Genomic DNA, 26,161 nt, shown 5'->3' on the forward strand with positions numbered 1-26,161 from the left:
CTATTGTATTGATTAGCTGTAAATGTGCCCTGCCGCCTATCAAAAACAGTTGCATTATCCTTGGCAAAGGAGGCTTGCTTTCTACGTGTTCGATGTTCGTAGCACAGTGAGATGAAAGGTTAATCCCTCAGAAAGAAAATCCTGGAAAGCAGATTAACTGATTAAGGCAAAATTCAGGACCCAAGTGAGTCATTTCAGCAGTGTGGTGATGGCAGGTGCAGGTCCACTGAAGGATCCACTGAAAGATCCACGTTTCAGAAATCTTGTATATTTCAAATGTCATTAGGCCACTTTCAACGTGGTGAGAGTTTAAGTGGTAAAAGGACCATAGATAAGGAGACACAAATGAACAACCGCCCACAGCTGGGTTAGCAGTGGCCAAAAGGAGCACTCCTCTGTGAACCAAGAACGTTCGGACATCAGCAGCTTCTTTCCTCCAGAAGATCTGACCCATTACCATTACTCCCTGCCATCCTAACTCTTTCCTCATCATTAAGCATATTATCCCATTATAGAGTCCTATCTTTGTCTAGGAGAAAGCAGAAATTTAATGCTAACTGCATATAAACATTTAAAAACTGCAATCTTCCAGAAGAGCAGTAAAAGTAGCACTAGCAAATGCAGAATTCATAAATCCTATTTTCCACTGGTTTAGAGCTCAGCCATAAAACATACTCGTGGCAACGAGCCAGCTTACAAAGTCTTGGAAGATGAAGGGATTTTTAACTGAAAATTTGGAATGATCTCTACAAACGGTTCTAAAAGCCACAAGTGCCCCAAAATACATCGTCCTATTTTCGTCCCAAGAAATCTTTACTCCTGCCATACAGGCATCAATATTTACACAACCTATCACCTTCTGATCTGTTTCATAGGGCTTTTGATAACCAGTTTTTAAATAATTTATAATTCTTGGTGCATCCGTTCAATAAATAATTTTTTAGGGCCACTGAAGTGATAAGCCTGCACATATAAAGATGAAAGGAAACAACACCGCCCCTCCCTCCCTCCAGGAAACAACAAGCAAACACATGATTACAATCCCATAAGGTAACCAGTTAGACAGTGACATGTGAGTGCAACCAGAGAAGGGACGATTGTGTTTCCTAGGACAATGTCAGAAATCCTCACAAAGGAAGGGAGCATTTTAGGGGCGCCTGGGTGGCTCAGTCTGTTAAGCGTCTGACTTCGGCTCAGGTCATGATCTTGCAGTTTGTGGATTTGAGCCCCGCGTGAGCTCTGCACTGACAGCTCAGAGACTGGAACCTGCTTTGGATTTTGTGTGTGTCTCTCTCTTTCCCTCTACTCTGCTCATGCTCTGTCTCTCTCTCCCTCTCTCAAATATAAATAAACTTTAAAGGAAAAATAAAAGAAGCGAGCATTTTAAACTCAGGCCTGAAGGATGAGATCCTTCGAGTAACAAGGGACTGTGTTTCAAGGGAATGAGCCAGCCATGGTTAGTGGCTCACTGCATGCATGCGTTAAGGCTCATTCATAAAAAGTTCACAACTCTGCCAGCTGACTCTTTGCTGTCTCCATGCCTGGCTTCATTTCAGTTGCAGATGGCCTGCACGCTTCCAGGTCTCTCCTAAATGTTGATTGACTAGTTCGTATATGCTCTAAGATGCAAACTCAGCCCAATGCTAACCTTGGCCACATGAAGGTGGAAATGTGCATAAATGAAACATAAAATGCATCCCATCGAATAGATGTAACTCTGGGCATCACCTTCCAATCAGACATAGAAACAGTAATCTAGGTATTTAAGAAATCGGTTGCTTCCCATTCCATGGACACGTCTTTTCCCGTGTCCTATTTTAGCCAGTCAAAGTGTAACCTTCCTCTAAATTTCTATGTTGATGAGGTACAGCTACTTGTGCTACATTCGTATCTTTTCTGCTCTAGTGCAATGGCCACATTGCTAAGAAACCATGCATTATCAAAACTCCAGATGAAAAGCCACTATTTCAAAAGGGCAAAGGAGGGCTAGATAATTTCAGACCCATGACAATATAGGAATTATGCCAAGATTCTAAAAAACAGCTATAAGCATATATAATAAAAACTAAACACAGTATTTTGGAGTAAATACAGCATTTGAGTACTTTTCCACTTTTTTTTTTCACCTTTTCTCTTACTATTATTAGCCCTGCCCTGGTAGCTGGCACAGGCTTCTTACTCTGTCACCATATCTCTTATCTTGGGTTAAAGACAAAGCCATTCAGACCAGCAGCTGGGGGTTCAAACTCACAGCTTCTCTGTCTTTCCTCATGCCATAACCATAGAACCCACCTGACTGCATCCACTAAATTAATGGATTATGTTAGATCCAGTGCCCGTTATGAAAACTCTAGCTGGAGGATATATAAAAAAATACATTCGTTTAAGTATTATAATATGTGCATTCTCAAACTAATAAATATTAGATGTACAATAAGTATATTTCCATTCATTCTAGCAGCCATTGCCTTCGATAGGTTCTTTTTCATCCTTTTTATTTTTCGTAGGCTTTTTAAGGCAAAGGGGACAGTTCTTGGCAAGTGATCTGTCTCCTGATGCATTAAAAACCCTCGGGGGCCTCCCCCACCAAGTCCCAGCCATAAACACGCAGGCTCCAGCTGCTGCTGTCAGTTCCCTCTGCTCAGGGCACGTCTGCTCACCCGTGGCTCCACAGAGCAGGAAGGCAGATTAGAGTCTGGAGGTCAGTGTAAATGTAAGGTACTCCTTAGCTAGGGACAGATGTGAGCATGTGTGCAAAATGCAGTCGATTCCAAATAGAGACAGACTTCTAGCTACGAGAACGAGGTTTCCCCAAAGTAAATATTCTCCATGTACAATGACTGTAGTTCTTCACCATCAATAAGGATAAGAAATTAGGTCCTTTCTGACATATATATTGTCAGAGGGACTTGACCTTTGTATGCTAACTCTGAACAATGTTGTGTGTCCCTTGACCTCAGGTATACCCGTATGTTTGGGTCCGGGGGACACTTTCCTGGGGATAATAACCCTCTTTCCAGACAAAGCCCTAAATTCTCTAGTGACATAAAATCCTATATACTTTAGATGGATGCTGAGTGGTTAACTTGTTTTTAGAAATACGTTTATATCGTCCCCCTTTCATGGAAGTACATATACCTACTATTGTTAAGAGTCTTAAAGACCCCCATTCTGGTGGCAGAGAGTGCCTTATCGTAGTAACAGTTAAGAGACAACGGTGTCAGTTCCCACTGGCCTCTGGTAGGGAGTTTATCTTATTAACTCTCATTACATAATCCAGGTTTAATTAACTCGTGCTGTGATCAGTGACAGCTTGGGTGGGTGGGGGCTGTAGACCTACATGTTCTGCATCTCGAGGCATCCATCAGTTTCGTGCCAGAGTTAGCACGAAGGGAGAAGGGCTGCACTTTATCAAACCAACTGATGCCATGTGTTGTGTGTCAGGGCAGGATAGAAGGATCAGATGTTTTCAGCAACTCAGAGAACATAAAGCAGGCAGAGAAAACTCTGTTCCTCATTCCCACGTCCCCTCAAGAAGCCGGTGTAGCGCAACAGGAAAGGGTCTGCGCTGACAAGCAGTAGACCTGGATTTTGGCTCTGACCAGTTATTCTACTTATTTACTGTGTGGCTCTGAACAGGTCCCTTGACTTCTCTGAGTCTTGATTTCCTTTTCTGAAAAATGAGGATAATACTCGTTCATAGAATTGTGAGATTCAAATGGGCTTATGTATGTGAAAGCAATTTTTTAAAAAATGTGTATTTATTTTGAGAAAGAGAGAGAGAGAGAGAGAGAGAGAGAGAGAGAGAGAGAGAGAGTGTAGGAGCAGGGGAGGGGTAGAGAAAGAAGGAGATAGAGAATCCCAAGCAGGCTCTGCATTGCCAGCACAGAGCCCAACATGGGATTCCAGCTCATGAACCGGGAAATCATGACCTGAACCAAAATCAAGACTCAGATGCTCAATCGTCTGAGCCAACCAAGCGCCCCTGTGAAAACAATTTTTAAAGGGAAAAACTTAAAGTAAAAACAAATTACTATAAGGTCTCAAAACTGGAGATGCTTGTTTTGACTCAGCCACATGCCAGAAACCTGAACTCAAGTGTCATCTTTTCCTTGCTGTCTTTTTTGGGTCAGATTCATGATTTGTAAATTGATAGATGATATGAAACCCTGTGTGCATAGCAGCGTCTAAGATAAGGCCTGGAGCTTTTTACTAATCAGTGTCCCTGGCTACTGTGGGGTTAGCCCCTTGGCCACGTTGTTGTGGGCAGATGTGTTTTTTCTATACAGCCTTTCCAGCAGGAGAAATGTGCACACAATGTGACTGTTCTTTGAAAGGAGGTTTCCACGTTCTGAAGTCTTGCTCAGGTGCAAATTTAGGTCACTTTCTACAGAGCTGACAACATACAATTCATTTGAGCAGAAGCTTTAGAGCTTTGGGACCTGCACAGAGGAGAGAGGTGACCCCCTTGAGGTTTTAGGAGGGTCTTGCTACATATTTATGGCTCTTCTCCCCTTGCCTCCCCAGTATTCCCACAACCCTCTGGGTTAAGTCTCTGCCTTTATCAACGTTTATTTATTTTTGGGACAGAGAGAGACAGAGCATGAACGGGGGAGGGGCAGAGAGAGAGGGAGACACAGAATGGGAAACAGGCTCCAGGCTCTGAGCCATCAACCCAGAGCCTGACGCGGGGCTCGAACTCACGGACCGTGAGATCGCGACCTGGCTGAAGTCGGACGCTTAACTGACTGCGCCACCCAGGCGCCCCAAGTCTCTGCCTTTAGCTAATACATCAGTGTCTAGCTGTGATTTCTATCACCATCACTTTGAGGAGATTGAACCTCTTGATTTACGTCTCTGCCTCATTATACTGTCCAGTAACTAATGGTAAACATCCTACACCCTGAATTCACACACTTTGCCAAGATGCCATGTCTTGGCAAATGTCACATAAGTCAGTAAGCTTCCCTCTTAATTACTGGCCCCCATGAAGTTTTAAAACACCTTCTCCAGAGGTCTTGGATGCAAAGTGGTCTCTTGTGGTTCTCCCACAAGCACAGAATCATCTGGAATGGCGTTTGCTTGGCTCAGCCATATTTTCTGGATGATTTTGCTGAAGACTGAGCAAAGTTTCATTCATGACATCCTCTCTGGGGCAGTTGCGTGTGGGTGGAATATATAAGAGAATATCCACACACGGAGAAGCTGGTGTCATCACTAGGGTAGACACCCCTAAACCTCTCTTGGCATGTTGGAACTTGAGGGTCCTGGAGACGAGGGCTCTGCAGAGACACAGCTGTTATGAGTGGAAAATGGAAACTCCCCCATTTGCAGGGGGAACCTGGTTAAGATTCAGAGGCTACACCGAAAGTTCTTTGAAACCACTGGGTTCTCCTCTGAGAACGAGCCTTGACAAACCCCAGCCCAAGTGTAAGCCCAAATCTCAGATTTTTTCCTCTGCCTTTTAAAAACTCTTCAAGGTTATGTTTTAAGCGTCTTACTGCATCACAGAAGCCTCTGTCATTTTATTTTACTGTGCTTATTAGATGCATATTACTATGACTGCCTATCACAGGCTCCTTGGGCTGTCACCAGGCATTCTTCCCCTGGACTGTCCTGACTCCTCACCATCCTGTCCAGCTGAGCTCCTGGTCTGTCCCCTGCAGGCTGCGGGTCCATGCACCGTGAGGGTGGGGACCATGCCAGGCTCACTTACCACTATGCCTCCAGCACCCTGCCCAGGGCCTGGCAAAGGATCTACTGCACTCTGAATGATGAGCAAATGAAAGGGGGGTGGTGCCCCAAATCTCTGGGCCCTTCTCTTCACTGCTGTCTTTGCTTACACAGCATTGCTTGTCTGGCAAAGACTCAATATGAGAAGCTTCACTGCTTCCAGTGCCTTTCACGGACTCCTCCAGGAGGACGGGGGACTCCCTCATCTGGGCCTCCTCTGGGTCCTAACTACACTCCCTACAACTGTCTATAGCGTTTATTTGTTTGCACTCAGCGAGGAAAGGAACTTCAGCATTTTGTCTAGGAAAAGAGGATTTGGGGGGTGATAACAACTGCCCTCTAATATCTGGAGGGCAGCTGGTATAGGAGGCATCAGACAGGTCAGGTTCTGTGTGGCTCTAATGGACAAAGCTGGGGAACATCACCAGCAAGTAGATTCTGGAGAAGACTGTCTCAGGTCCATCTTGTGAGGCCGGCTGAATTACTGTGCCAGGAATGTAGTTAACAGGATGTCTGTCACGGGTGGGAGGGTGAATTGGGAGCTTTCAAGTTCCTTTCAAAAGTGTGGAGACGCAGTAGGGCGCGGGGCTTGAGACTGCCAGGTGTGAGTCCTGGCGTGGCCATTTACTTAGCTCCGTGACTTTGAGAAAGTCAACTGATCTTCCCAAGTTTTAGTTTCCTTAAGTTTTTTTTTTTTAAACAAGATACCACTTTTCTTTTTACTTTTTTTTAATGTTTACTTATTTTTGAGAGAGAGAGAGAGAGAGAGAGAGAGAGAGAGAGAGAGAGCAAGCGGGGGAGGGACAGAGAGAAGGGGGACAGAGGACCCTAAGTGGGCTCTGAGTTGACAGCAGCGAGCCCCAGGTGGGGGCTCAAACTCACAGACTGTGAGAGCATGACCTGAGCTGAAGAAGTCGGATGCTCAACCAAGTGAGCCAGCCAGATGCCCCAGTTTCCTTCACTTTTGAGGAAAGTTAATAATACCCTTCCTTTATCATAAGGGTTAAATGCAATTATGTATGTTTGAAAAACAGCATGGTAACTGGTCACAGCTCAATAGATGCTAGCTGTTGCGCCTGTCTCTGCCTTCAGTTGTGCAGTTTGTCACCTCCATGCCTCAGCTCTCGTGCTCCTCTGCCTGGAGCACTCTACCCAACACCAACCTGATTTTAGGCATCCTTTCAGGTCTAGCCCAGCGGGCATCACCGTTAATGATGTGCTTCGGTGTCCCTCTCACCTGGCCGAGCAAGCTCTTGTGATAGTGCCACGGCCCGTGGCTGAGGGCAGGACTGCCGTTGCACACACTCTGTGTAGCTGGTACCATGATTCCCCTGTGGCCGATGCTCCCTTCGCTTTACCTGGAGCTCTGGCTGTCACTCCCATCAACACCCCGCTCTTAAACTCTGCTGCTCTCCTAGGGAATCCACTCTCCTGGACAAGTGTCTCCTTTTTGATAGATTTTTCGATCAGACTTTTGAAACGTCAATGCAATTTTTAAGAAACAGACAGTCCGCACAGCCCTGTGGACTGTCCCTGGTGTTCTGTCCACTTGCTTCCCTTCTAGGGGCTCCAGGGCATCCATCCATTCCCTGACACCCGTGTCAGGCTGAAGTGCTAGTGTTCAGTGGACTTGTAAAGTTTACCAGGAACCGTGTCATGACATCAGGACTTCATATCTCTTGAAGTCCTGTTCAGATGTGATGCTAGATGCTAGATCTAATGAGCCTTTCTGGCACTAAACCTCAACTCTGCTTTCATTTTGTTAAAGCAACTCAGCATTTTGGTTCAAGATGCTAATTTTGTTAATTGGACCCCCAAAAAAGATGCATGAGAGAAAGATGAGTTGGAAGTTGGAAGGAGCATATGGAGGCCAGATTTGTATAAATATTGCTACACAGTCCAGAATAGGCAGCTACCTCTATTTATCATCATAATTATTCCGCCAAGGGGTGGAAAAGTCCATTTATTGTATCTGCCAAGATTCCAGAGTAAACTGATGAACAGTCAATACTAGTTGTGCGTGTGTGTGTGTGTGTGTGTGTGTGTGTGTGTGCGTGCATGCGTGTGTGCATGTGTTTTAAGGGGGGGCATTTATTGAATTCGATTGCCTCTCCATCCAATCAATGAGAAAATACCTCAAATGTCTAATGCTTTCCTTAACAGTTTCTCGCTGTATTTTTATTAGAGGACACTTTAGAAGAAGTGAGAGCTATTTTTATTTCTAACTAAGAGCTTGCCCCCTGAACCTGCAGGAAATTTTTCCTCTTTTATCTTGCTGTGAGATGTCTCCAAGTTTGCTTTCCTGACCACCAGCATTAGGATCACCCAGGCTACGTCTATATAGACTGCCAGGCTCCATCTGAAACCTACTGTTACATCTGAGTGTGGGGCTCAGCAATGGGCATTTCTGGTAAGCCCCACACATGCTGGTGTCTGAGAGCCCCTCTGATGTCCTGTATGATGCCCTGTATCATGCCCCTCATGATGTACCATGAGGCTGGTGATCAGTCTGCCAGGGAAAATGGGTCACTTGAGTATTCTTACAGAGCACATAGCTCTGGGGTAATGATTCACATAAGAAATGGAAGAGTTTCTATTCTTAATATGCAGGTAATAAAATCGGGGTCCAAGAAGAGCCTTTATTGTATCAGTACGCCAGCTTTATGGCCCTGGGCAAGGCACAGAGCTACCACATTTTTCAAGTGGAGATTATTGTCCATCACCTGCTGAAAATAGGACTGGACCAGATGACCTTTTGAAGTCTTTTTACTACTAAAATCCAGTATTTTATTTTACAGCTTAATTGTAAGAGTGACTTGAAGGTAAGGAGAGGTTCTGAGGTGAACCTGAAACTATGTACTGTCCTCTCTGAGGAAATGCTCACTTTTTAAAAAATGTTTTTTGTTTATGTTTGAGAGTGCAAGCAGAGGAGGGGTAGAGAGAGAGAGAGGGAGATACAGGATCCCAATGGGCTTAGCCCTGACAGCAGGGAGCTCGATGTGGGGCTTGAACTCAAGAACTGTGAGATCATGACCTGAACCGAAGTGAACGCTCAACCGACTGAGCCACCCAGGTGCCCTGGAAAAGCTCACTTTTCAAACCAAGAAGGCATCTTCGTGGGATGCCTGGGGGTTAAATCACAAAATCTTTTGGCACTCTGGCTTTACCGGGAGTGGAAAGGTTTGTGGGGATCAGAGAATAGGAGTTCTGGGCAAGGTCACCACCTTAAAAACTTACTGCATTTAAAACATTATTGTCTCATGAATTTTTCTCATGATTTTTCTCTCCAAAAAAATCACCCTCTAAATTCCTTCTTTCAAGAAATTCTGCCATGTCTGCCCTTCTCTGTCTTCTCTTGATTAACTCCTACTCATCCCTCAAGACCCAGGACATAGACAGTGCGTGGTACAGAAATGTCCGCAGAAAGCTTTTCTCTGGCCATACATAGCAGGGATTTTGTCCTTTCTACTTCCTAGCATTTATTAGGACACCATTATTGCAAATAGGTCCCTGCAAGCTGCCCTTGTAGTAGTCAGCTCCTAAGGGCAGGGACTGAGTCTTTTCCACTTTGGATCTTTATAACTTTTTTTTTAATGTTTACATATTTTTGAGAGAGAGAGAGAGCGAGCGAGCGCAGCGCACGAGTGAGAGAGAGTATCAGAGAGAGAGAGAGGGAGACACAGAATCCGAAGCAGGCTCCAGGCTCTGAGCTGTCTGCACAGAGCCCGACATGGGCTCTAACTCACGAGCTGTGAGATGACAACCTGAGTTGAAGTAGGATGCTTAACCAACTGAGCCACCCAGGCACCCCTCCACTTTGAATCTTCTTCAGTGCCTAGCACATTGCTGCCGCCACAGATTTTTGCTGACTGAAATGAGTTCTCAGAGCACAAGGATTAATTAGCTGGTTTAGTTTCTCCTGCAGGGTCTGCCCTGTCCTGTTCAAACCTCTTTTGAACCCTGCCGTGAATCACTGCATGAAGGCCATAGCAGAGCTTTGGTGCATAAATCAGTTTGCCTACAAAGGAAATTTAGGGAAAGCCGGGACAGCTGGCATTCATAAATCCTGCATGTTCGTGGCATCTGCCAGAAATACGTTGCATCTAGCATGCATGATTTGAGTTACTTTGGATCTAATTTACATACTCAACAGGTCAGACGTCCCTGCATCTACCTGATGAAAACACAGACAGAATTCACTGGGTACCACCAGGTGAGTGGCTGGCACTTTTGGGGCTGCTTGGAAGCTGTCAAAATGACTCTTGGAAGGAGCTGTGATCTCCACAGCCCTCCTCTGATGAGCTTATTTTTCAAACTGCATCGAAGAACTTTCTCTAAGAGAAAAGGCCAGGGGCCCTACCTGTCCCCAGTTACCTAAAGGGATGTTTTACAAATGGCCTCTCTTTTGGCCACAGTCCCTTTGGGCCGAGTTCACGCTGGCTAGAAAAATTCCGGGTGTGATTTTCTTAGAAGAGAGCAGTGAATTTATGGCTCCACATGTCGAGAGGAAAAGAGGCAGAGAGCAATACTTCTCACTGACCACCATGGGCACGTGACTCTGCAGCTATGGCCTCTGCCCAGGAAAGGTCAAGGCTCAGGGACTCTAGTTACATCAGCAAACTTGAGCCACTCCATCTCTGCTGCTCTGACGGCAGAGTCCATCCCCTGGCTGTGCTCCTCTACGTGGCGCCCGTTTTTCACTGAAGCAGATCTAACCGCCTGCACCCTCTGCAATAGCTTCCTAATTTGTTGCCCTGCCACTGGCCTGGCCCTCGCTGGTCTGTCCCCTCTGCAGCCGTCGTGCTCTTTGTGCAGAGCACGTCACTTCTTCCCTGCATCTCGGCCCATGGCTCCTCCTGCCTTGGGACAACTCCTACAGTGTTCATCCCGGCTAATGGCTCTTGTGTGAACCCTGAGCCTGCTCACAGGTCTCATTTGTCATCGTGCCCTGCCTTCCAGCGACAGAACCTCTCTCCCAGTCCCCTGCTGGGGGCTTCTCTCCTGCCCTGAACCTTCCTCATACGAGCTGCATCCCGGCCTGGAATATTCTTCCTCCCCTACCTCTTTCCACCTGTCTGATTCCTACTTTTCCTTTATCCTAGCCCATTTGGAAACCTTCCCTCTGGATGGGTTCTCTGGCAGGATGTGGTACTTCCCCTAACAACACTCAACACACGGGCTCCTGCTGGCTTGCTCGCCTGGGCAGCTCAGTAGGCTGTACGCTCCACGGAAGTAGGGGCTGAGCTCGTCCCATTTACCCCCCGCCCCAGCATCTCTCACGGTGACCTGGTGCATCGTAGGTGGTCAGGAAATACTATGTTGGATGAGGGAACGAACGAATGCATGCTTACCAGGAATGGTGGCCCAGCCTACTCAGATCATGGGAGGTGGGAGGGAGCTGCAAGCCACACTCACCGTTGCAGGTGCAGCGCACATTCCTGTAGAAACGTGGGCACACAAAGCTGATGCGAGCCGTGCTGTAGGTCATGAGAGCGTGGGAGTCCAGGGACAAACCTTGCTCACAGTGCTGCTCCTGACAGTCCAGCCCCGAGCAGTTTTTCTCCAGGATGGCCGAGATGCGCATGACGTTCTCCAGATGCCTCCTGGCGTTGGACAGCTTTTGGATCAGGTAGGCTGGCTTATAGAACTCACTGCTGTGCATTTCCACCGCAAACAGCATGTCCAGCTGGTTGGTCCCCGCCACGGGCTGGATGCTGATGATGCGCAGGCTGTCCTGCTTCTGGGTGAGGACCGCGTTCCGCAGGGTGCGCCGGAAGCCATGCATGTGCAGCCCCACGAAGTCCTCAGGGGACACGTTCTCGAAGCGGATGGTGACGGTGTTCTGCAGCATCTCATGCACCAGCTGCTCCACGTGCACGACCACATCGATGGGCACCTGGAAGCGGCCGTCACTCACTGACACGTTCAGGACGTACTTGCCGCTGTCCAGGCCTCCCAGGGCGATGATCTTCCCATCGTGACTGTTCACTTTGAACAAGCTTTTCTGCTCCGATTTCAGGGCAAACGTGAGCACATCATACATGTCTTGATCTGTGGCATGGATCTTCCCAATGACCCCACCAGGAAAATCATCCTCCATGGTAACAATGAAAATTTCCAGGGGAATGGCCGTGGGCTTGTGAATACTTTCCTCGATGACCCTCACGCGGATGTAGGAGTGAGAAACTTGCTGCGGTTTGCCGGAGTCTTTTGCCTAAAACAACCAAGAGGGAGAAAGGCAGGAACTAAGAAAAATCACAACACTTTTAAGAACAACAAAACTCAGAGAGAAGACGTCTATTCCTCTACCCGTGTTTGCTTCTTCCTCCGTCCCCTGTTACTGTTCTGCAAAATGCTGAGAGCGTGCATTGAAGTAAGAGGAGTGATTTATCAGCTTTGGTCCTTACATGCACACTCTGTTATGGACGATAAAATATGTGCACACAGTATAGCCGCTGGGGGTGAACAGGGAAGGAGAAGGGAGGCTGCTCTGAGATCCACATGCCCACCACACACTGGCCTTGTTTTCATTTTGAACAGAAGCTACAGGGGACGTCGTACATAAAGTGGTGTTCTTACTTGAAGGGACAATCTTTGCAATTCCTTCCCTTGGATTGGGCCAGAGGACATCTTTCTGTACGCTGAAGAAATAACATGAGGTGTGAATTGCATAAATTAAGGTACAGAATAAAAAAATGGAATGTGGAAGGGAAAGATAGGTAGCCTGGAAAAGCTTTGCCTTCTTTCTATGTATGAGAATTGACAGAAGAAGCACCCGATGGCACATCTTTCCTGAACCCTTCTGTGCGCAGCATGGGCATAGCCAGTGCTGTAGAACTTCAGACACGGGTAGATTCCTGTGGACGGGGTCCCCAGGGAGGGTGTCTGAGGATGGAGGGATGCGGTGGACCTTGGAGGTCAGATGAAATCTGAGGAGATATGTCCTCGTATGTGGAAGGCAATGTAAAAGCAGGGACTTGGGCATCACGTGGACCCGAGTTCAAATCTTGACTCAGGCACTCACTACATGTCTGGCCTTGTGGAAGTTACTTAACATTTCTGAACTGAAATGTCTGCGCCTTTAATATGGCTATAATAGTAGAACCTACTTCACAGGATTCTACTACGGTGGGGATGAAAAGACACCGTGATGGCAAAGTGCTTAGCACAGGCCTGACCCACGGAGGTACTTTGTACCTCAGAGTTAATGTGATTGTTATTTTTACTATTAAAATCACCACATACTTTATGTGATCAACCACATGAACCAGAGATGCTGACATGGAAAAGTCAGGTAGGAAGAGATAAGTTAGCAAATGAGATTCAACTTGAAGTCAGGCTGTGGAGGGCCTCAAAGGACAGGGATAAGTGTAGACTTCATAGGCTAGGGGGTTGCCCACTCGAATGTCAGAGAGCAGAGAGGTGACAGAAAGGCAGGGAGCTGCTGGGTGGAAGGTGATAGATTAGAGGACCTGTGGAGTGAGCAGGACTGGAAAACCATGTCTGCCGAAGGACGTCAAAATTGAAAATGGGAGAGAATGGGCCCAGAGTTCGGCCTGCAGACCCCACATCTTCAGGCACTAGAGAGCCACAGATGGTTTTAGTTTAGGGAAGGAGTTGGTATATTTTTTCTGTAAAGGGCTAGATAGAAATAGTTTTAGGCTTTGGGGGTTATATGATCTCTATCAACTAATCAACTATGGTTCCAGTGTGAAGCAGCCAGAGCATATGTAAATGAATGGGTAAGCCTATGTTCCAATAAACTTTTAATTGATAAAAACAGGCTAAGGGCATGATGTGTTTGGGGCTGTAGTTGGTTGAGCCCTGGTTCAGGCGGGCCGATATAACCAAAGTGGAATGATTACTCAGGGAGGGGTGTAGGGATGTATCAGAAAAGAATGAGGCTGAAGCCAGAGGAGTCACCCAGGAGGCTCCTGCAACAATGAGTGAACAGGGAGGTAGTGAATGAAGTGGGGCGATGACAAAGGACATGTAACTGACGCATATGGGGACCTTATGAAGGCAGAAACTCAGGACTTGGTGGTAATTTAACATTAGGGACTAGGAAGGGAAAGTTCTCTATGGTGTTTCTAAGGTGTGAGATGTGAAATCTATTCTCTAACAATCAGAGAGGGTAAAAAACTATACCAGCTCCTGTGACAAGGCACTGAAAGTCTGTCCTTGCTCTTGGTACCTATACTGTGATATAAAATTATTTACGAGGGTGTCTGGGTGACTCAGTCAGTTAAGCGTCCAACCTTGTCTCAAGTCATGATGTCACGGTTTGAGCCTTGCATCACGCTCTACACTGACAGTGTGGAACCTGCTTGGGGTTCTCTTTCTCCCTCTCTCTCTGCCCCTCCCTTGCTCGTGCTCTCTCTCTGTCTCAAAAATAAAGAACTAAATAAACATTAAAAAATATTCACTCAACATTGTTGGAGGAGTGAGTGGCAACCAAAGCATTCACTGGCATGCTCAGAGCCAAGAGTCATTAATTTGGAAGGTTACATGGAGCAGTGCAAGCCATAACTTACCAGAAGAAATAATGAACATAATGGAATGTGACACACATATAAAGGGTTATTATTGTTATTATTGCCACCATTAATAATGACTTTAGGTTGCCTTCTGTGGCAACAGTGAGTAAAAAGTCACTTGGTTTCACTAATGGGACCCAAATCTTGATACTGGCAAAATTAATTCCTGGGAACTCATTTCGTGCTCTTATCCACACCCCTTGCACACCTGCCACTTTTGTCCCTTTGTCCCATTTCATTTTACAAGGCCATTGACCTTGAGGAAGCTAAAATGTTGGGAGACCACTGCCATCTGAGTGCTTGGTCCCCTCCTGCCTCACTGGGAAAACTTACCAAGCAAAGGTCTCTTCAAAAGCAGAGGCCACGCTATGTCTCAATCATATTAGGACAAAGATTGGAAGCTTTGCCAAGTAGAGTAATGTGGCAAAGTCTACTCAGTATAAAGCAGCAAGCCTCGACCAATTAGTTGTCTTTGTGGGTCAATTAGAACCCTAGGAATTTTGAGAATGCAGATTCGGGCCCAGTGACTGTCTGCCTGGTACACCCTATGGGAAAGTCCCTTCTGAACAATGACGCTTCCCTTCCTTCCTGTTCAATTTCACACAAAGAGGCCGCTTTTATTGGTGTGAAATTGAATTTGAGATTAAAAGGGGAACATTCCTGCATGGTAATGAATTATGTTGACTTGCTCCACAAAGAAAAACCATCCACGGGGCACGGAAACCAGCAAAAGAGAAAGCCAGCCTGATGTGGACAGAGGATGGGGCCGTACCTGGACACACAGCACATATTCCGGAGACTCCGTGTGCCCGAAGACCACAGCTGACCGCAGGACCCCATGTGGGTCCAATATGAACTCCTCCTCTTCGTTTCCCGACAGGATAGAGAAGGAGAAGGGAGGCCCATTGTGAAAGGAGTCTCTGTCTGTCACCACCAGCTGCAGAATGCTGGTGCCTACTGGCTTGTTTTCCTGCATAAAAGAGTATATTAAAAAGGAAGATAAAATTACACCTCTCTTCACATTAAAAAAAAAAAAAACCCGTCATTACCGGCTAGAAAACAGGGCTTTCAGCAGAAGGGATTCCCTGTAATATTATCTTGTCTTCTGAAAATATGCTGGAGTCTGTAAGCGTCATGCTCCACATCCTTGGCTGCCTCCCCACAACCTCCCCGTGAGACAATGAGCTGCGGGAGAGAACACAAGAACTTCGCATTGAACAGGTTCATAGGGTCCCAGGATGGTGTGGCCTCCATCTTGTCCTTTGTAGGCTGGAAAGGCCCTGGGTTCACCTAAGCAGCTCTGGGAACATGTGGTGCCCACGAGCCTCTGTGACTAGGTCGGAAACCCTCTCGGGCCAAGGAAACATCGATCTTTTTGGGACAGGAAGGCACTTCGTCACACTTGTCACAACACAATCATGCTGAGCCCTAACACTGTGACGCAGTGTCACAACATCAGACTTTGGCGGGGGCACATCTTAGCAACTTCCCAGTAAACACACGAAGGCATACGCCAGGTGGAACTAGGGCTTTGCATCTCACCCCTCAGAACACAGTTTTCCCGTCTTTCTTGAGGACAGGGAAAGCGAGCACACTATTTCTCGACTTGAGAATGGAGAGAAAGAAAACCCTTAAAGTCATCAGAATTTCTGGAAACCCTGATGTTTTTATTCAAGGATTATTTCGCAGAACCTTTCTGCCTGTTCCCCAAAATAGAAACACAAAGGCTCTTCTTGGGTTGAAGGTTCTCCTCACTCCAAAAACGCCAAATTGAATTCCTCTGGAGCCCAGGCATTGGTTTTCTTGCCCCATTCTGTTTAGACTTCGGCATTACCACAGCTTGGGCCTGAAGTCAGTTTCATTAGTTCAGGCCTTCTGATGACACTGATTTAGCATTAAATAAGTTTGGGTCACAGAGATGGAGACCGTGATACACGGCAGTTTGGACGGAGTCGTGCACGGGGCGGGCACGCTTCAGCTTGCTGTGCTGAATTAGTCTTATGAAAACCATGTGTTGGAAAAAGCAAATTGTCCTGGCTTGGGAAAAGGGAGGAACAGTTTTTGAAGGAGAAAGAGAAAAGGACCTCAAAAGACGTCTTACTTTGTTCCTTCTCTCAAGTGGCCTTTTGGTCATCAGGAACTAGACCCTGTTTCCCTCTGGAATCAGCCATGGCACCGCCTCAGCCCCATGTAGATTTACTATTTCACAGTGACAGCATGCTCAGCACCACACAAAATAGGAGAGTTATTGATTTGTTTGCTCACTTTATAAAGGCCATTTCCTCTACAGGAGAGAGACACAGAGAGAGAGACAGAATGTGTGCCCCAGGGGTCACCATCTGAGAAAGAAGGGTGAAAGAGAACACGGACAGGCCCCGGCGCTGCAGATAGGAGCCGCGGTCACCGCTCATGGCTGCGATTCTCGTTTCTTTCACTGCTGGCTTCCTGTTGTGCATGTGAAAACAGGCTGTCAAGCTGATCGATGTGTGTCATAAAACCGAATTTTGAGTGGGCAAAGCCCATTTTGTTTTGGGGCGAGCACACCGGCTGTGCGAGGCCGACAGTGCCTCCGTGGGAGTCGGTCCTGGAGAAGGGCCATCTGAGAGAGACAGAAATGGAGGAAGGGGCAGCCCCTAGGTGAAGCTGTGTGGAAGCAGGAGGGGGACATGAGTGCACAGCCGCTGGAAAGACCATCAGAGAGGAGAGGACGACCTGAATACCATTGCTGAAGGAATCCGATTTCGTTGACAAGGTGGCAGGAAAGAGGCTGGGGCAGCTTGCTTTATGAGCGAGCGCCTCTCCGCTCCGCCTGACTCCTGGACATCTCAGAGTTGGGGAGCTGGCCGTGACGGCCAGACTAAGTCCTGATGTTGTTCCAAAGGGGTCTCTCAAGACCTGGCTCACTCTCATCTCACCTTCTCCCCTCAAAGCCTTAAGACCCCGTGGGAGGTGATTCTGAGGCCAAACTGGATCAGGCAAGAGCCGGTTCTCAGGACTCTCTGAGTCCCCCCACAACACATGTATCAATTGCTGTTTCCTCTATGTCCTCCACACTGACAACATTCCTGGACTGGATTCCCCGAGCCTCCAGTGGTCAGGAAGAGGAGATAGCTCGGCACCCAGCACTGTGCTCATGAAACATCTTTTTTTTTTTTTAAACGTTTATTTATTTTTGATAGAAACAGAGCATGAGCGGGGGAGAGGCAGAGAGAGAGAGAGGGAGACACAGAATCTGAAGCAGGCTCCAAGCTCTGAGCTGTCAGCACAGAGTCTGATGCGGGGCTTGAACTCACAGACCGTGAGATCATGACCTGAGCCAAAGTTGGACACTTAACTGACTGAGCCACCCAGGCAACCCTGAAACATCTTTTGAAAAAAAAAATAGATGGGAAGAAGAGTCATTCCCCCTGAGAATAGAATGCCAGCTACTCCATCTTGCAACCTAATTTTAAGGAGCAGGTGGATTTAAAGTGCTAAACAAATTGCTTATGGAAGATTGATTTTAATGAGTAGCAGCTCTATCCTGATGCCCAATCTCTTTTGGAGAGATGAGACGGTTTGTATCAATCTCCCGCTGTTGCCAGAATAGCACAGAGTAGCTGAAAGGCAGCCTGTCCTTGTGAAGAGGATGGGTTTTGCAGAACACTGACCTGAGTTCAAACCCCGATTCTACCACTTAGCAGCTGCAGGGTCTTGGGTGAGCTACTTAGCCCCTCAGGCCCTTAGCTCCTTCAGCATAAAGTGGGGGCTGCCCCAGCCTCCCACTTCACGAGGCTGTGGGGGGGACAGGTGGCTCATGTAAAGCACCCGACACTTGAGAGAGCCCCGTCGGCAACAGTGCTTATGACTATTTATTAGTCAGTAGCTGTGGAAGAATCAGGCTCTCTTCATACCCGTCTCATGATGGCATGAATTGATATCAGGCAAAAAAACCCCAAAAACCATTGTTTGAATTTGTGAGTAAAATGAGGCGCCCGGGCAGCTCAGTCAGTCCAACATCTGACTTTGGTTCAGGTCACGATCTCACGGTTTATGGGGTTGAGCCCCACATCAAGCTCTGTGCTGGTAGTTTGGAGCCTAAATCCTGCTTTGATTCTGTTTCCCTCTCTCTCTGCCTCTCCCCTGCTTGTGCTCTCTCTCTCTCTCTCTCTCTCTCAAAAAATAAATTAAACTTAAAGGACTAATTTACAAAAATGGTACGTAAACCATCGCAGAGGAAGAAGGCTGGGCACGCAAGGACAGGTGACTAGCAGGCAAGATGTGGCTCACCTGAATCACAGCAGTGTAGTTAGCGGGGGTGAACACTGGGCTGTTGTCGTTCACATCAGAAATATCAATGTTGACGGTGGCAGTTGATGACATTGCAGGAATGCCACTGTCTACTGCCTGGATGAGCAGGGAGTATCCAGACACCTGCCAAAGCACAGAGGGCCGACAGTGAAGACGGACAGCATCTCCTTCAGTCTGCACACACTCAGAAGAGCTGCGGGAATGGCTGTGCTTTGCTGAAGATCAGCCACCTTCCCTCTTGGTCCTCGAGACCAGGGATTTGCAACGTCGGCACCCCTGACATCTGGGGCCAAGGTAATTCTTGGTTGCCGGGGGCTGACTTGTGCCTTTGTAGGATGTTTAGAAACATCCCTGGTCTCTACCCACTAGAAGCCAGTATCACTTTCTGCCCATTTGTGGCAGCCCAAAATGTTTCCAAACATTGCCAAGTGTCCCCTGGATGGGGGGCGGGGGTGAAGTGGGGGGTGGAGACGCACAAAACAACCCCTGGTTACAACTACAGTTCTCATCCTGTGTTCAAACACGACGGTTGTCACCCTGATCTTCCTTATCAGTTCTGAACTTCAGGAGTGATGGGGATATATCACCTAAAGAGGTTTTCCTGCTTTTGAGTACCACTACTATGACATCTCTTCCTGTAATTTCACTTTGAAGACATATATTTTGGGTCACAAAACACAATATTTAGAAACTTTGTTTAACGTTGGCAGAGGAGTTTTCTGGATCATTCTTTCTGACCTAAATACCTTCAGATGCTCCTTTTATGTCTGCTCACCTAGTGCTAAAGCTGTGGATGAAACCAGGACCACAGGATCCCAATGCTGAAGGTACTTTCCTGCCTCCTTGCTCTGGGAAAGACCAAAATTCAAAGCATCCAGAAAATTACACCTTTGGGGGTGTCTGGGTGGGTCAGTCGGTTAAGTGTCCGACTTCAGCTCAGGTCATGGTCTGATAGGTTCGTGAGTTTGAGCCCTACATCAAGCTCTTTGCAGTCAACACGGAGCCTACTTCATGTCCTCTGCCCCCTCTCTCTGCCTCTCCCCCACTCGCTCTCTCCGTCTCTCTCTCTAAAAAATAAACATTACACAAAGAGAAAGATACATCTTTGCTGTCTCCTTTAAGACACCCATAAATAAGAAGCTGCTAGCATCTATTGGCAGAAAATTCTTTCAAAGGTCTAACCCAAATATGTCATGCTGCATTTCAGCCTATCCTATTTACTCTCATTATTTGGAATGCAGAATCTTCCTACTTTTACTCATGGAGCCTGAGTGGATTCCAGTGAAGGGATGGGCATGGGTGGGAGGGGGCTGGCCTAAACTAGCTTACCCGTTCGCGGTCTAATTTCTTCTTAACCTTTACAAGTCCCAGGACAGGCTCCACAGCAAATTCATCGTCCCGATCTCCGTTCACGATGGAAAAATGAATCTGTCCATTGGGTGGGCTATCTGCATCTTCTGCTATTAGCTTCATGGGACACAAACAACAACAACAACAACAACAATAAAAGGCATGACATGAGAGACAGAGAAAAGGTTTATTCTAAGGGTCCCGGGTCTTATAACTGGGCACAGCTCTGGCAGTTTTCTTAGAGCTCTCTATGCTCACGTGCTAGCCATCATGCCCCCGGCAGAAGAACGGATGGCTCGGGTGGAGGAGGGAGGCACCACTACTGGAGCAGCCACCTCCTTTCCAGTAGTTTTTGTCTGCCTACAGCCTGATGCTTGTCAGGCATGATTTTCCTTGGGCCTTGAGCCACTGAGGATAGAGCTAAAGCTCATAGGGGGAGTTTGGTGATTCTTTCCCAATTCTGCAAACAGTGGTCTCTGCCACTGAGACAGACATTCTCTAAATTCATGTGCCTCCGTGTTAAGGAAGCCTGAGAAAATTCCCTTTCTCACGTGGCAAACACACTGCCCTGCTGCTCCGTATTGGTGATACTGGGATTTATATGCATGAAAGTGGTCCTGGGAAGTCCACCTCTGGTGTCTAAAGAATGCACACCGACACCTGGTGCTGCAGGAGCCAGAGATAAGGATGGATGGAAGGGACCTGTCCGGTAGGGGTGGTGATGATGGTAAGGATGGAACTCACTGTTTCCAAAACGTAATTTGTAAGTCTGAGAGAGCCCATGTACTCTTTACATGGCTTGCTCTTACTGGTATTAGAAAAAATTCCCTCCAGAAAGAGCTTCTCTAAGAGTGGCCAAGCAATCTTAATCTTGCTCCCATATGCAACTGTCCTACCCTGTGTGCGTGTGTGAGTGCATGCATGTGTGTGTGTGTGTGTGTGTGTGTGTGTGTGTGCATGCGTGGGGTGGGAGGCAGACTTTCTTTTATCCTTAGCCACCTAATACCTTCTTATCTAAGGTCACAAACCAGTGGAAGCCGTCATTAGAAATATATTCTGTGGTCTGTTTTGTTTTTTTGAACAACATACAATTTCAGGAAAAAAGTAATTATCAGACACTTAAACTTTGGTATAAATGAATTTATCAGACCCTTCCAATGTACAGAAGGAGAAAGAACAGTTAAAAGACTGGTGAGTGACTAGAGTCCTTGGGGACAAAAGGACCCATAAAGAGAGAGTGTGACAAGAATCCAAGACAGACTTTGCTCACGTTTTTCACTCTCTTTAGTAGATTTATTAGTCCCAGACATCTGGATCTCCCACTGGCACCTACCAAAATGACAGAGTCCCCGACCAAGGCATCTTCACTTATGACGGCACTGTAGACATCTTGGCTGAACCTGGGAGGGTTGTCATTCACATCCGTGAGGTTGATGCTGATGGTGGTCACGGCACTGAGAGCTGGGGTGCCCCCATCTTTGGCTTCCACCACCAGGTAAAACTTTTTGCATAATTCATAGTCCAGCACTTCAGAGACAGAAATACCCCCTTTGAAGAGAGATTAGGAAAAAAAAGATCGGTCAGCGGTTCCCTAATCATGACAATATTTATCACATCATCTCCAGCCAAGAATTTTAGACATTCAGGAATTTGTTTATTTAATGCCCTGCTGAAAGCATCTCAGAGTCTGATTAATGCTGTCAGTTAAAACATAGCTATCCATCAGATGCAACACTGAAGAAATAAAGTCTTTGAATGTTTCTACAATACTTTCTGAACTTCTCTCAAGCAGCCTGAAAATCTTCAGCATTATTCACCCACATGCCTCTAGGGAGAAGGGCCAGAAACCGGCATCCCTGATAAGCGTCTCCTGATGATCCCTTAACTGGACCCAGGCAGATGGAAAATGAGCTGAGATGTGTGGATGTGATTGCACGATCCTGTCCCAGGTCAGCCAGTGAATATCTGCAAACTTCACTGAATTCAATTAACCACGAACGTGCCTTGCCAAGTTACAGTGCGCTTATCTAAAACCATGACAGCACAAAGAGGGCAAAGATCTCAGAAATCTCAAGGTACAGTGACCTAATGAAAAGGAAATACCTGGGATTAGTGGCCAACTAATAAGTGTGAGTTCAACATCCACAACTACAGAACAGAGGGAACGTCCACGTCCTAAAGCTATTTAAGTTAAGCCAGTAGAACAAGTAGAAAGGCCCTGGCGGGGTGCCACCTCTAGGAGGGGCTCTATGAGTGCTCTTCCTTCCCATTCTATCCCTTTCTGGTGAGGTGACTCAATTCTGCATTCTGCACTTGGTAACTGGTCATTGTACTGCCTGCAGAGCAGATCTCAAGGGCATTCGTGGGCATTTCTACCAACTGGAAAACAATCATTAGGACCAAGGTCAGTATGTCACATCCATTCACATCTCCAGACAGGCACCTTCTCTAGCTGCTAAAGCTGCCCTTCTATTTAAGGTGAGAAACAGAAGTCATACCTATAACAAGAGCCTCTTTCTCCCCATAATTAAGTTTTCTTAGCAATTACCACCCTTAGTGCTTTGTTTTGTATCCCAGTCTCGTTATGTAGTGCCAAATTTAAACAGTACTTAACCATTTCCCCGTGGTGTTCATATACAATGGCCATAACTAGACAGACTAAGTCTAACACGTATTTAAATGAGGAAAATCCCATACATTTTAATTTGAAGTAATGACCTTAATAAACAGAGGTACTGCTGGGAGAAGCTGCTAATGCAATTCTTCCATCGCTATTTCCACCTCCCTACACCTAAGGGCAGGAACGGTATCTCCTTATTTTGCACCTCCCCCGACCCCAGCATAGCAGTGCTCTACAGAGGTGAAAGCACGTATTCTAGAATCAGGAAGATCTGAGCTCAAATCCTGGGTCCTCTACTGATTCACAGTGGACAGTGGGGAACTTACTTAACCTCTTTGAAGCTCTGTTTTTCTCATATGGAAAATGCGAGAAATAACCAATGAATTAATAAGAGTCTGGCGTATCCAACCTGCTAATTAGATGTTGCTAATTATGAGGTTCCTGTTCAGCAAGTGCATTTTTCTCGTGTGATGACGAGGGAGTTGCGTCCAATGGACACAAAGTGCGAGAGACTTATCTTTCTCACCTGAAAAATGGGATGGCTTTGATTATGACTATTCATAGGGAAATAGGTAAATGAATGAGATTATCCATGAAAGTGCTGTGAAAATATGAATACTAACACTAGGAAAATACATAGTGTAAAAATATGAATACAAACACTAGGAAAATACATAATGGAAAGGGTGAGTATGTTTACTCTCCCAAGAATATCCCAACTTGTTTCTTGAATCACCATCTTTATTTTATTACCATCTTTATTACCCGAAATGCTCCCAATAGTTAACTCCCTAATAGAAAGAAAGGCCTAGGGTTCTCCTTTTGTTCTCTTGATTTATTTCCAGGCATGTTTTCCCTAGGTGATGCCACATGGCCCCTGAATTTGAAAAGGGCGTGGTGAGAAAGGACAGTGTCCTGACTGCGAATTGTGGACAGGACTCATACAGAGCCGGTTCCAGCTGACTGGGGTGCACAGTTGAGAAGGCCTGCATATCACCACGCACACCACTTAGCAATGTCTTCTTTGGCAGGTGACCAGAGAGTGGCAGCCTGAGCGTGGACAGGGGCACTAGGATGCTCATCTCCAGGAGCACTTCCAAACACATAAACACATGATCCAAGTGAAACAACCCAAAATGAAATCGAGCAAAAACAGAGAAAAGAGGGAAAGAAGCAAACCCTTATGCTCGGTGCGCAAATATTATTTCCTGTCCCCATCTATGAACCACCTTACTGCTCCCAAGCCTTCCTACGAGAAATCCTGGAGCCCACCTGGAGGTCACATATTTGCCCAGTGAGCCCACAGCCAGGAGCTTACAACTTGGCAGGGGGCAGGCACAGAGGCAGAGTGTCAGAAGGCACCCTGGGGTCTACGTGATGTGCTTCCACTGGGAGGGTGGAAGAGGAAGAAGCAGAGGCCACCCAGAGGGCAGTTAGATGGTTAGGAGAAGCAGGCGAAAAGTGAAGCTGTGAATTCTAAGCAGATTGCTGTTTACCCACCTGTCTTTGGGTTGATTCTAAATCTCCCTTGTTCATTCCCAGACCGGATTTGATACGTAATCTCAGCATTTGTGCCAATATCTTTGCTGGTGGCAAAAACAGCAAGCACTTGGGTGCCAGGGGAGGTGTCCTCAGGCACCGTCACCAGGTAGTCCCTCCTCTCAAACACAGGGGGGTTGTCATTAATGTCCAGGACAGTGATGGTGACCGTGGCAAGAGAGGAGAGAGCCTGGCCGGGGCTCTGGTCGGTGGCCTGGACGCTGATGTTGTAGGAGGGCTGCTGCTCTCGGTCCAGCGGCTGCTCTAGGATAATGATGCCTGATGAGCCGTCGATGGAGAAGAACCCATCGGCAGAGTCGGCCAGGGAATACACCACCTTCCTGTTGATGCCTGCGGGAGACACAAGAACGTTAGTGAGAAGAATGCTGTTCGATGACGGTCTGCACTAGCATATTATGGCTACTCATAGAAAGAAGACCAGCAATGACAGAAGCCAACAGCTTTGGTCCTACAAAAGCATAAAAATGTACAGGGACACCTGGGTGGCTCAGTCAGCTAAGCATCCGACTCTTGATTTTGGCTCAGGGTCATAATCTCATGGTTCATGAATTTGAGCCCTGAGTTGGGCTCTGTGCTGATAGTGCAGAGCCTGTTAGGGATTCTCTCTCTCCCTCTCTCTCTGCCCCTCCCCAACTCGCTCTCTCTGTCTCTCTCTCAAAATAAATTAATAATAAATAAATGCCTTAAAAACTGAAAAGCCAAGAGATCCTCTCTCTCTTTCTCTCTCGCCCTGTCTCCTCCCTCACTCATGTGTGTGTGCGCCCTCTCTCTTTCTCTCAAAAAAACATTGTATGTGGGGTGCCTGGGTGTCTCAGTCGGTTAGGCGTCCGACTTCGGCTCAGGTCATGATCTCACGGTCTGTGAGTTCGAGCCCCGCGTCGGGCTCTGTGCTGACCGCTCAGAGCCTGGATCCTGTTTCAGATTCTGTGTCTCCCTCTCTCTCTGACCTTCCCCCGTTCATGCTCTGTCTCTCTCTGTCTCAAAAATAAATAAACGTTAAAAAAAAAAAAAACATTGTATGTAAGTAACATATACAACTAACTTAAATAATAAAAAAACATAAAATATTGGCAACAGATATCATAAATAGTTGGGTATTCTTCATATATTAGAGAACCCCATGCATCTTTAAGAAAAACTCTAAGGTGCCAATAAATACGGGGGTAAAGATGTGCCACCAAAAGAGAAATACAAATTAATTACTTCAAAAAATGTTTATCTGGAATCTATCTGTCGCTACTCGAGGTGCTAGAGATTTTAGCAATGGACAAGAGTCAACCATTTCTTGAGGAAATTATTACACTTAGTGGGAGTAAGTAATAAATTAACAATAAAGAATCCATAAAACAAATGGCAGGTCAGGGGGTAAAAAGGAAGAAAAAGCCACAGGGGGGACCAGGAGTGCTTGGAGGAGAGAGAGTTTGGGAGATGGAGGGGAAGGTGGTAATTTTAAATAAGGTGCTCAGGGAAGGCCTTGGCCCTTGAATAAAAACCCAAAGGAGGGGAGGCAGAGAACAGTGCAGATAATCTGGGGAGAGAACGTGGCAGGCGGAGAGACCCCCAAGTGCAGAGTGCCCCTCTGGCGTGTTGGAGGGCACTGTCGGGAAGGCCGGTGTGACGACAGTCAGGAAGCAAGAAAGAGAAGATGGTTTCAGGGTGACAGCAGGTTGGGGAGCAGCCCACGTGGGGTTGCGGTGCTGAGCCAGGAGGCCAGCCGAGGGCTCTGAGGCAGGCAGTCATGGGGTGTGCCTCAGATTTTAACAGGATCACTCAGGCTGCTGGTTGTGAAGAGAAGGAAGGGCGGCAAGCGAGGAAGCAGGGACAGCTGGCTGACGCCCGCGGGAACGCAGGCACGTGACAGTGGTCGCTTGCACTGGCGGTGGCCTCTGAGTGGTGAGAAGAGGTCAGCTTCCGCCCTGTTCTGAACACGTAGGTGGTGAGAAGGGAGCGATCCCGGGTGTGTTGTCAACTTGGAGGTGGTGAGAAAAGACTGTTTTCTGCCGTGAGAGAAAGAGAAGATCCCAGGATGACTCAGAGGGAGCTGCCGTCGGCTGGGATGAAGGACTGCAGG

At 47.0% G+C, this 26,161-nt stretch overlaps 1 protein-coding gene across 3 annotated transcripts in view; it reads right to left on the reverse strand.

Moving 5' to 3' along the window:
* FAT3 (FAT atypical cadherin 3) overlaps window positions 1-26,161 on the reverse strand; it is a 523,627-nt gene that overhangs the window by 41,010 nt on the left and 456,456 nt on the right. For all 3 annotated transcript variants that reach the window (XM_047823754.1, XM_047823753.1, XM_047823752.1), the window contains 6 exons: window positions 24,031-24,420; window positions 21,244-21,458; window positions 19,890-20,027; window positions 18,540-18,683; window positions 15,043-15,240; window positions 11,149-11,947 (listed from right to left, as the gene is read on the reverse strand). In XM_047823754.1, coding sequence (XP_047679710.1) covers window positions 11,149-11,947; window positions 15,043-15,240; window positions 18,540-18,683; window positions 19,890-20,027; window positions 21,244-21,458; window positions 24,031-24,420 — 1,884 coding nt within the window. The remainder of the gene's footprint in view (window positions 1-11,148; window positions 11,948-15,042; window positions 15,241-18,539; window positions 18,684-19,889; window positions 20,028-21,243; window positions 21,459-24,030; window positions 24,421-26,161) is intronic.

Source organism: Prionailurus viverrinus, chromosome D1 (genome assembly GCF_022837055.1).
Source record: "Prionailurus viverrinus isolate Anna chromosome D1, UM_Priviv_1.0, whole genome shotgun sequence".
NCBI lineage: Eukaryota > Metazoa > Chordata > Mammalia > Carnivora > Felidae > Prionailurus > Prionailurus viverrinus.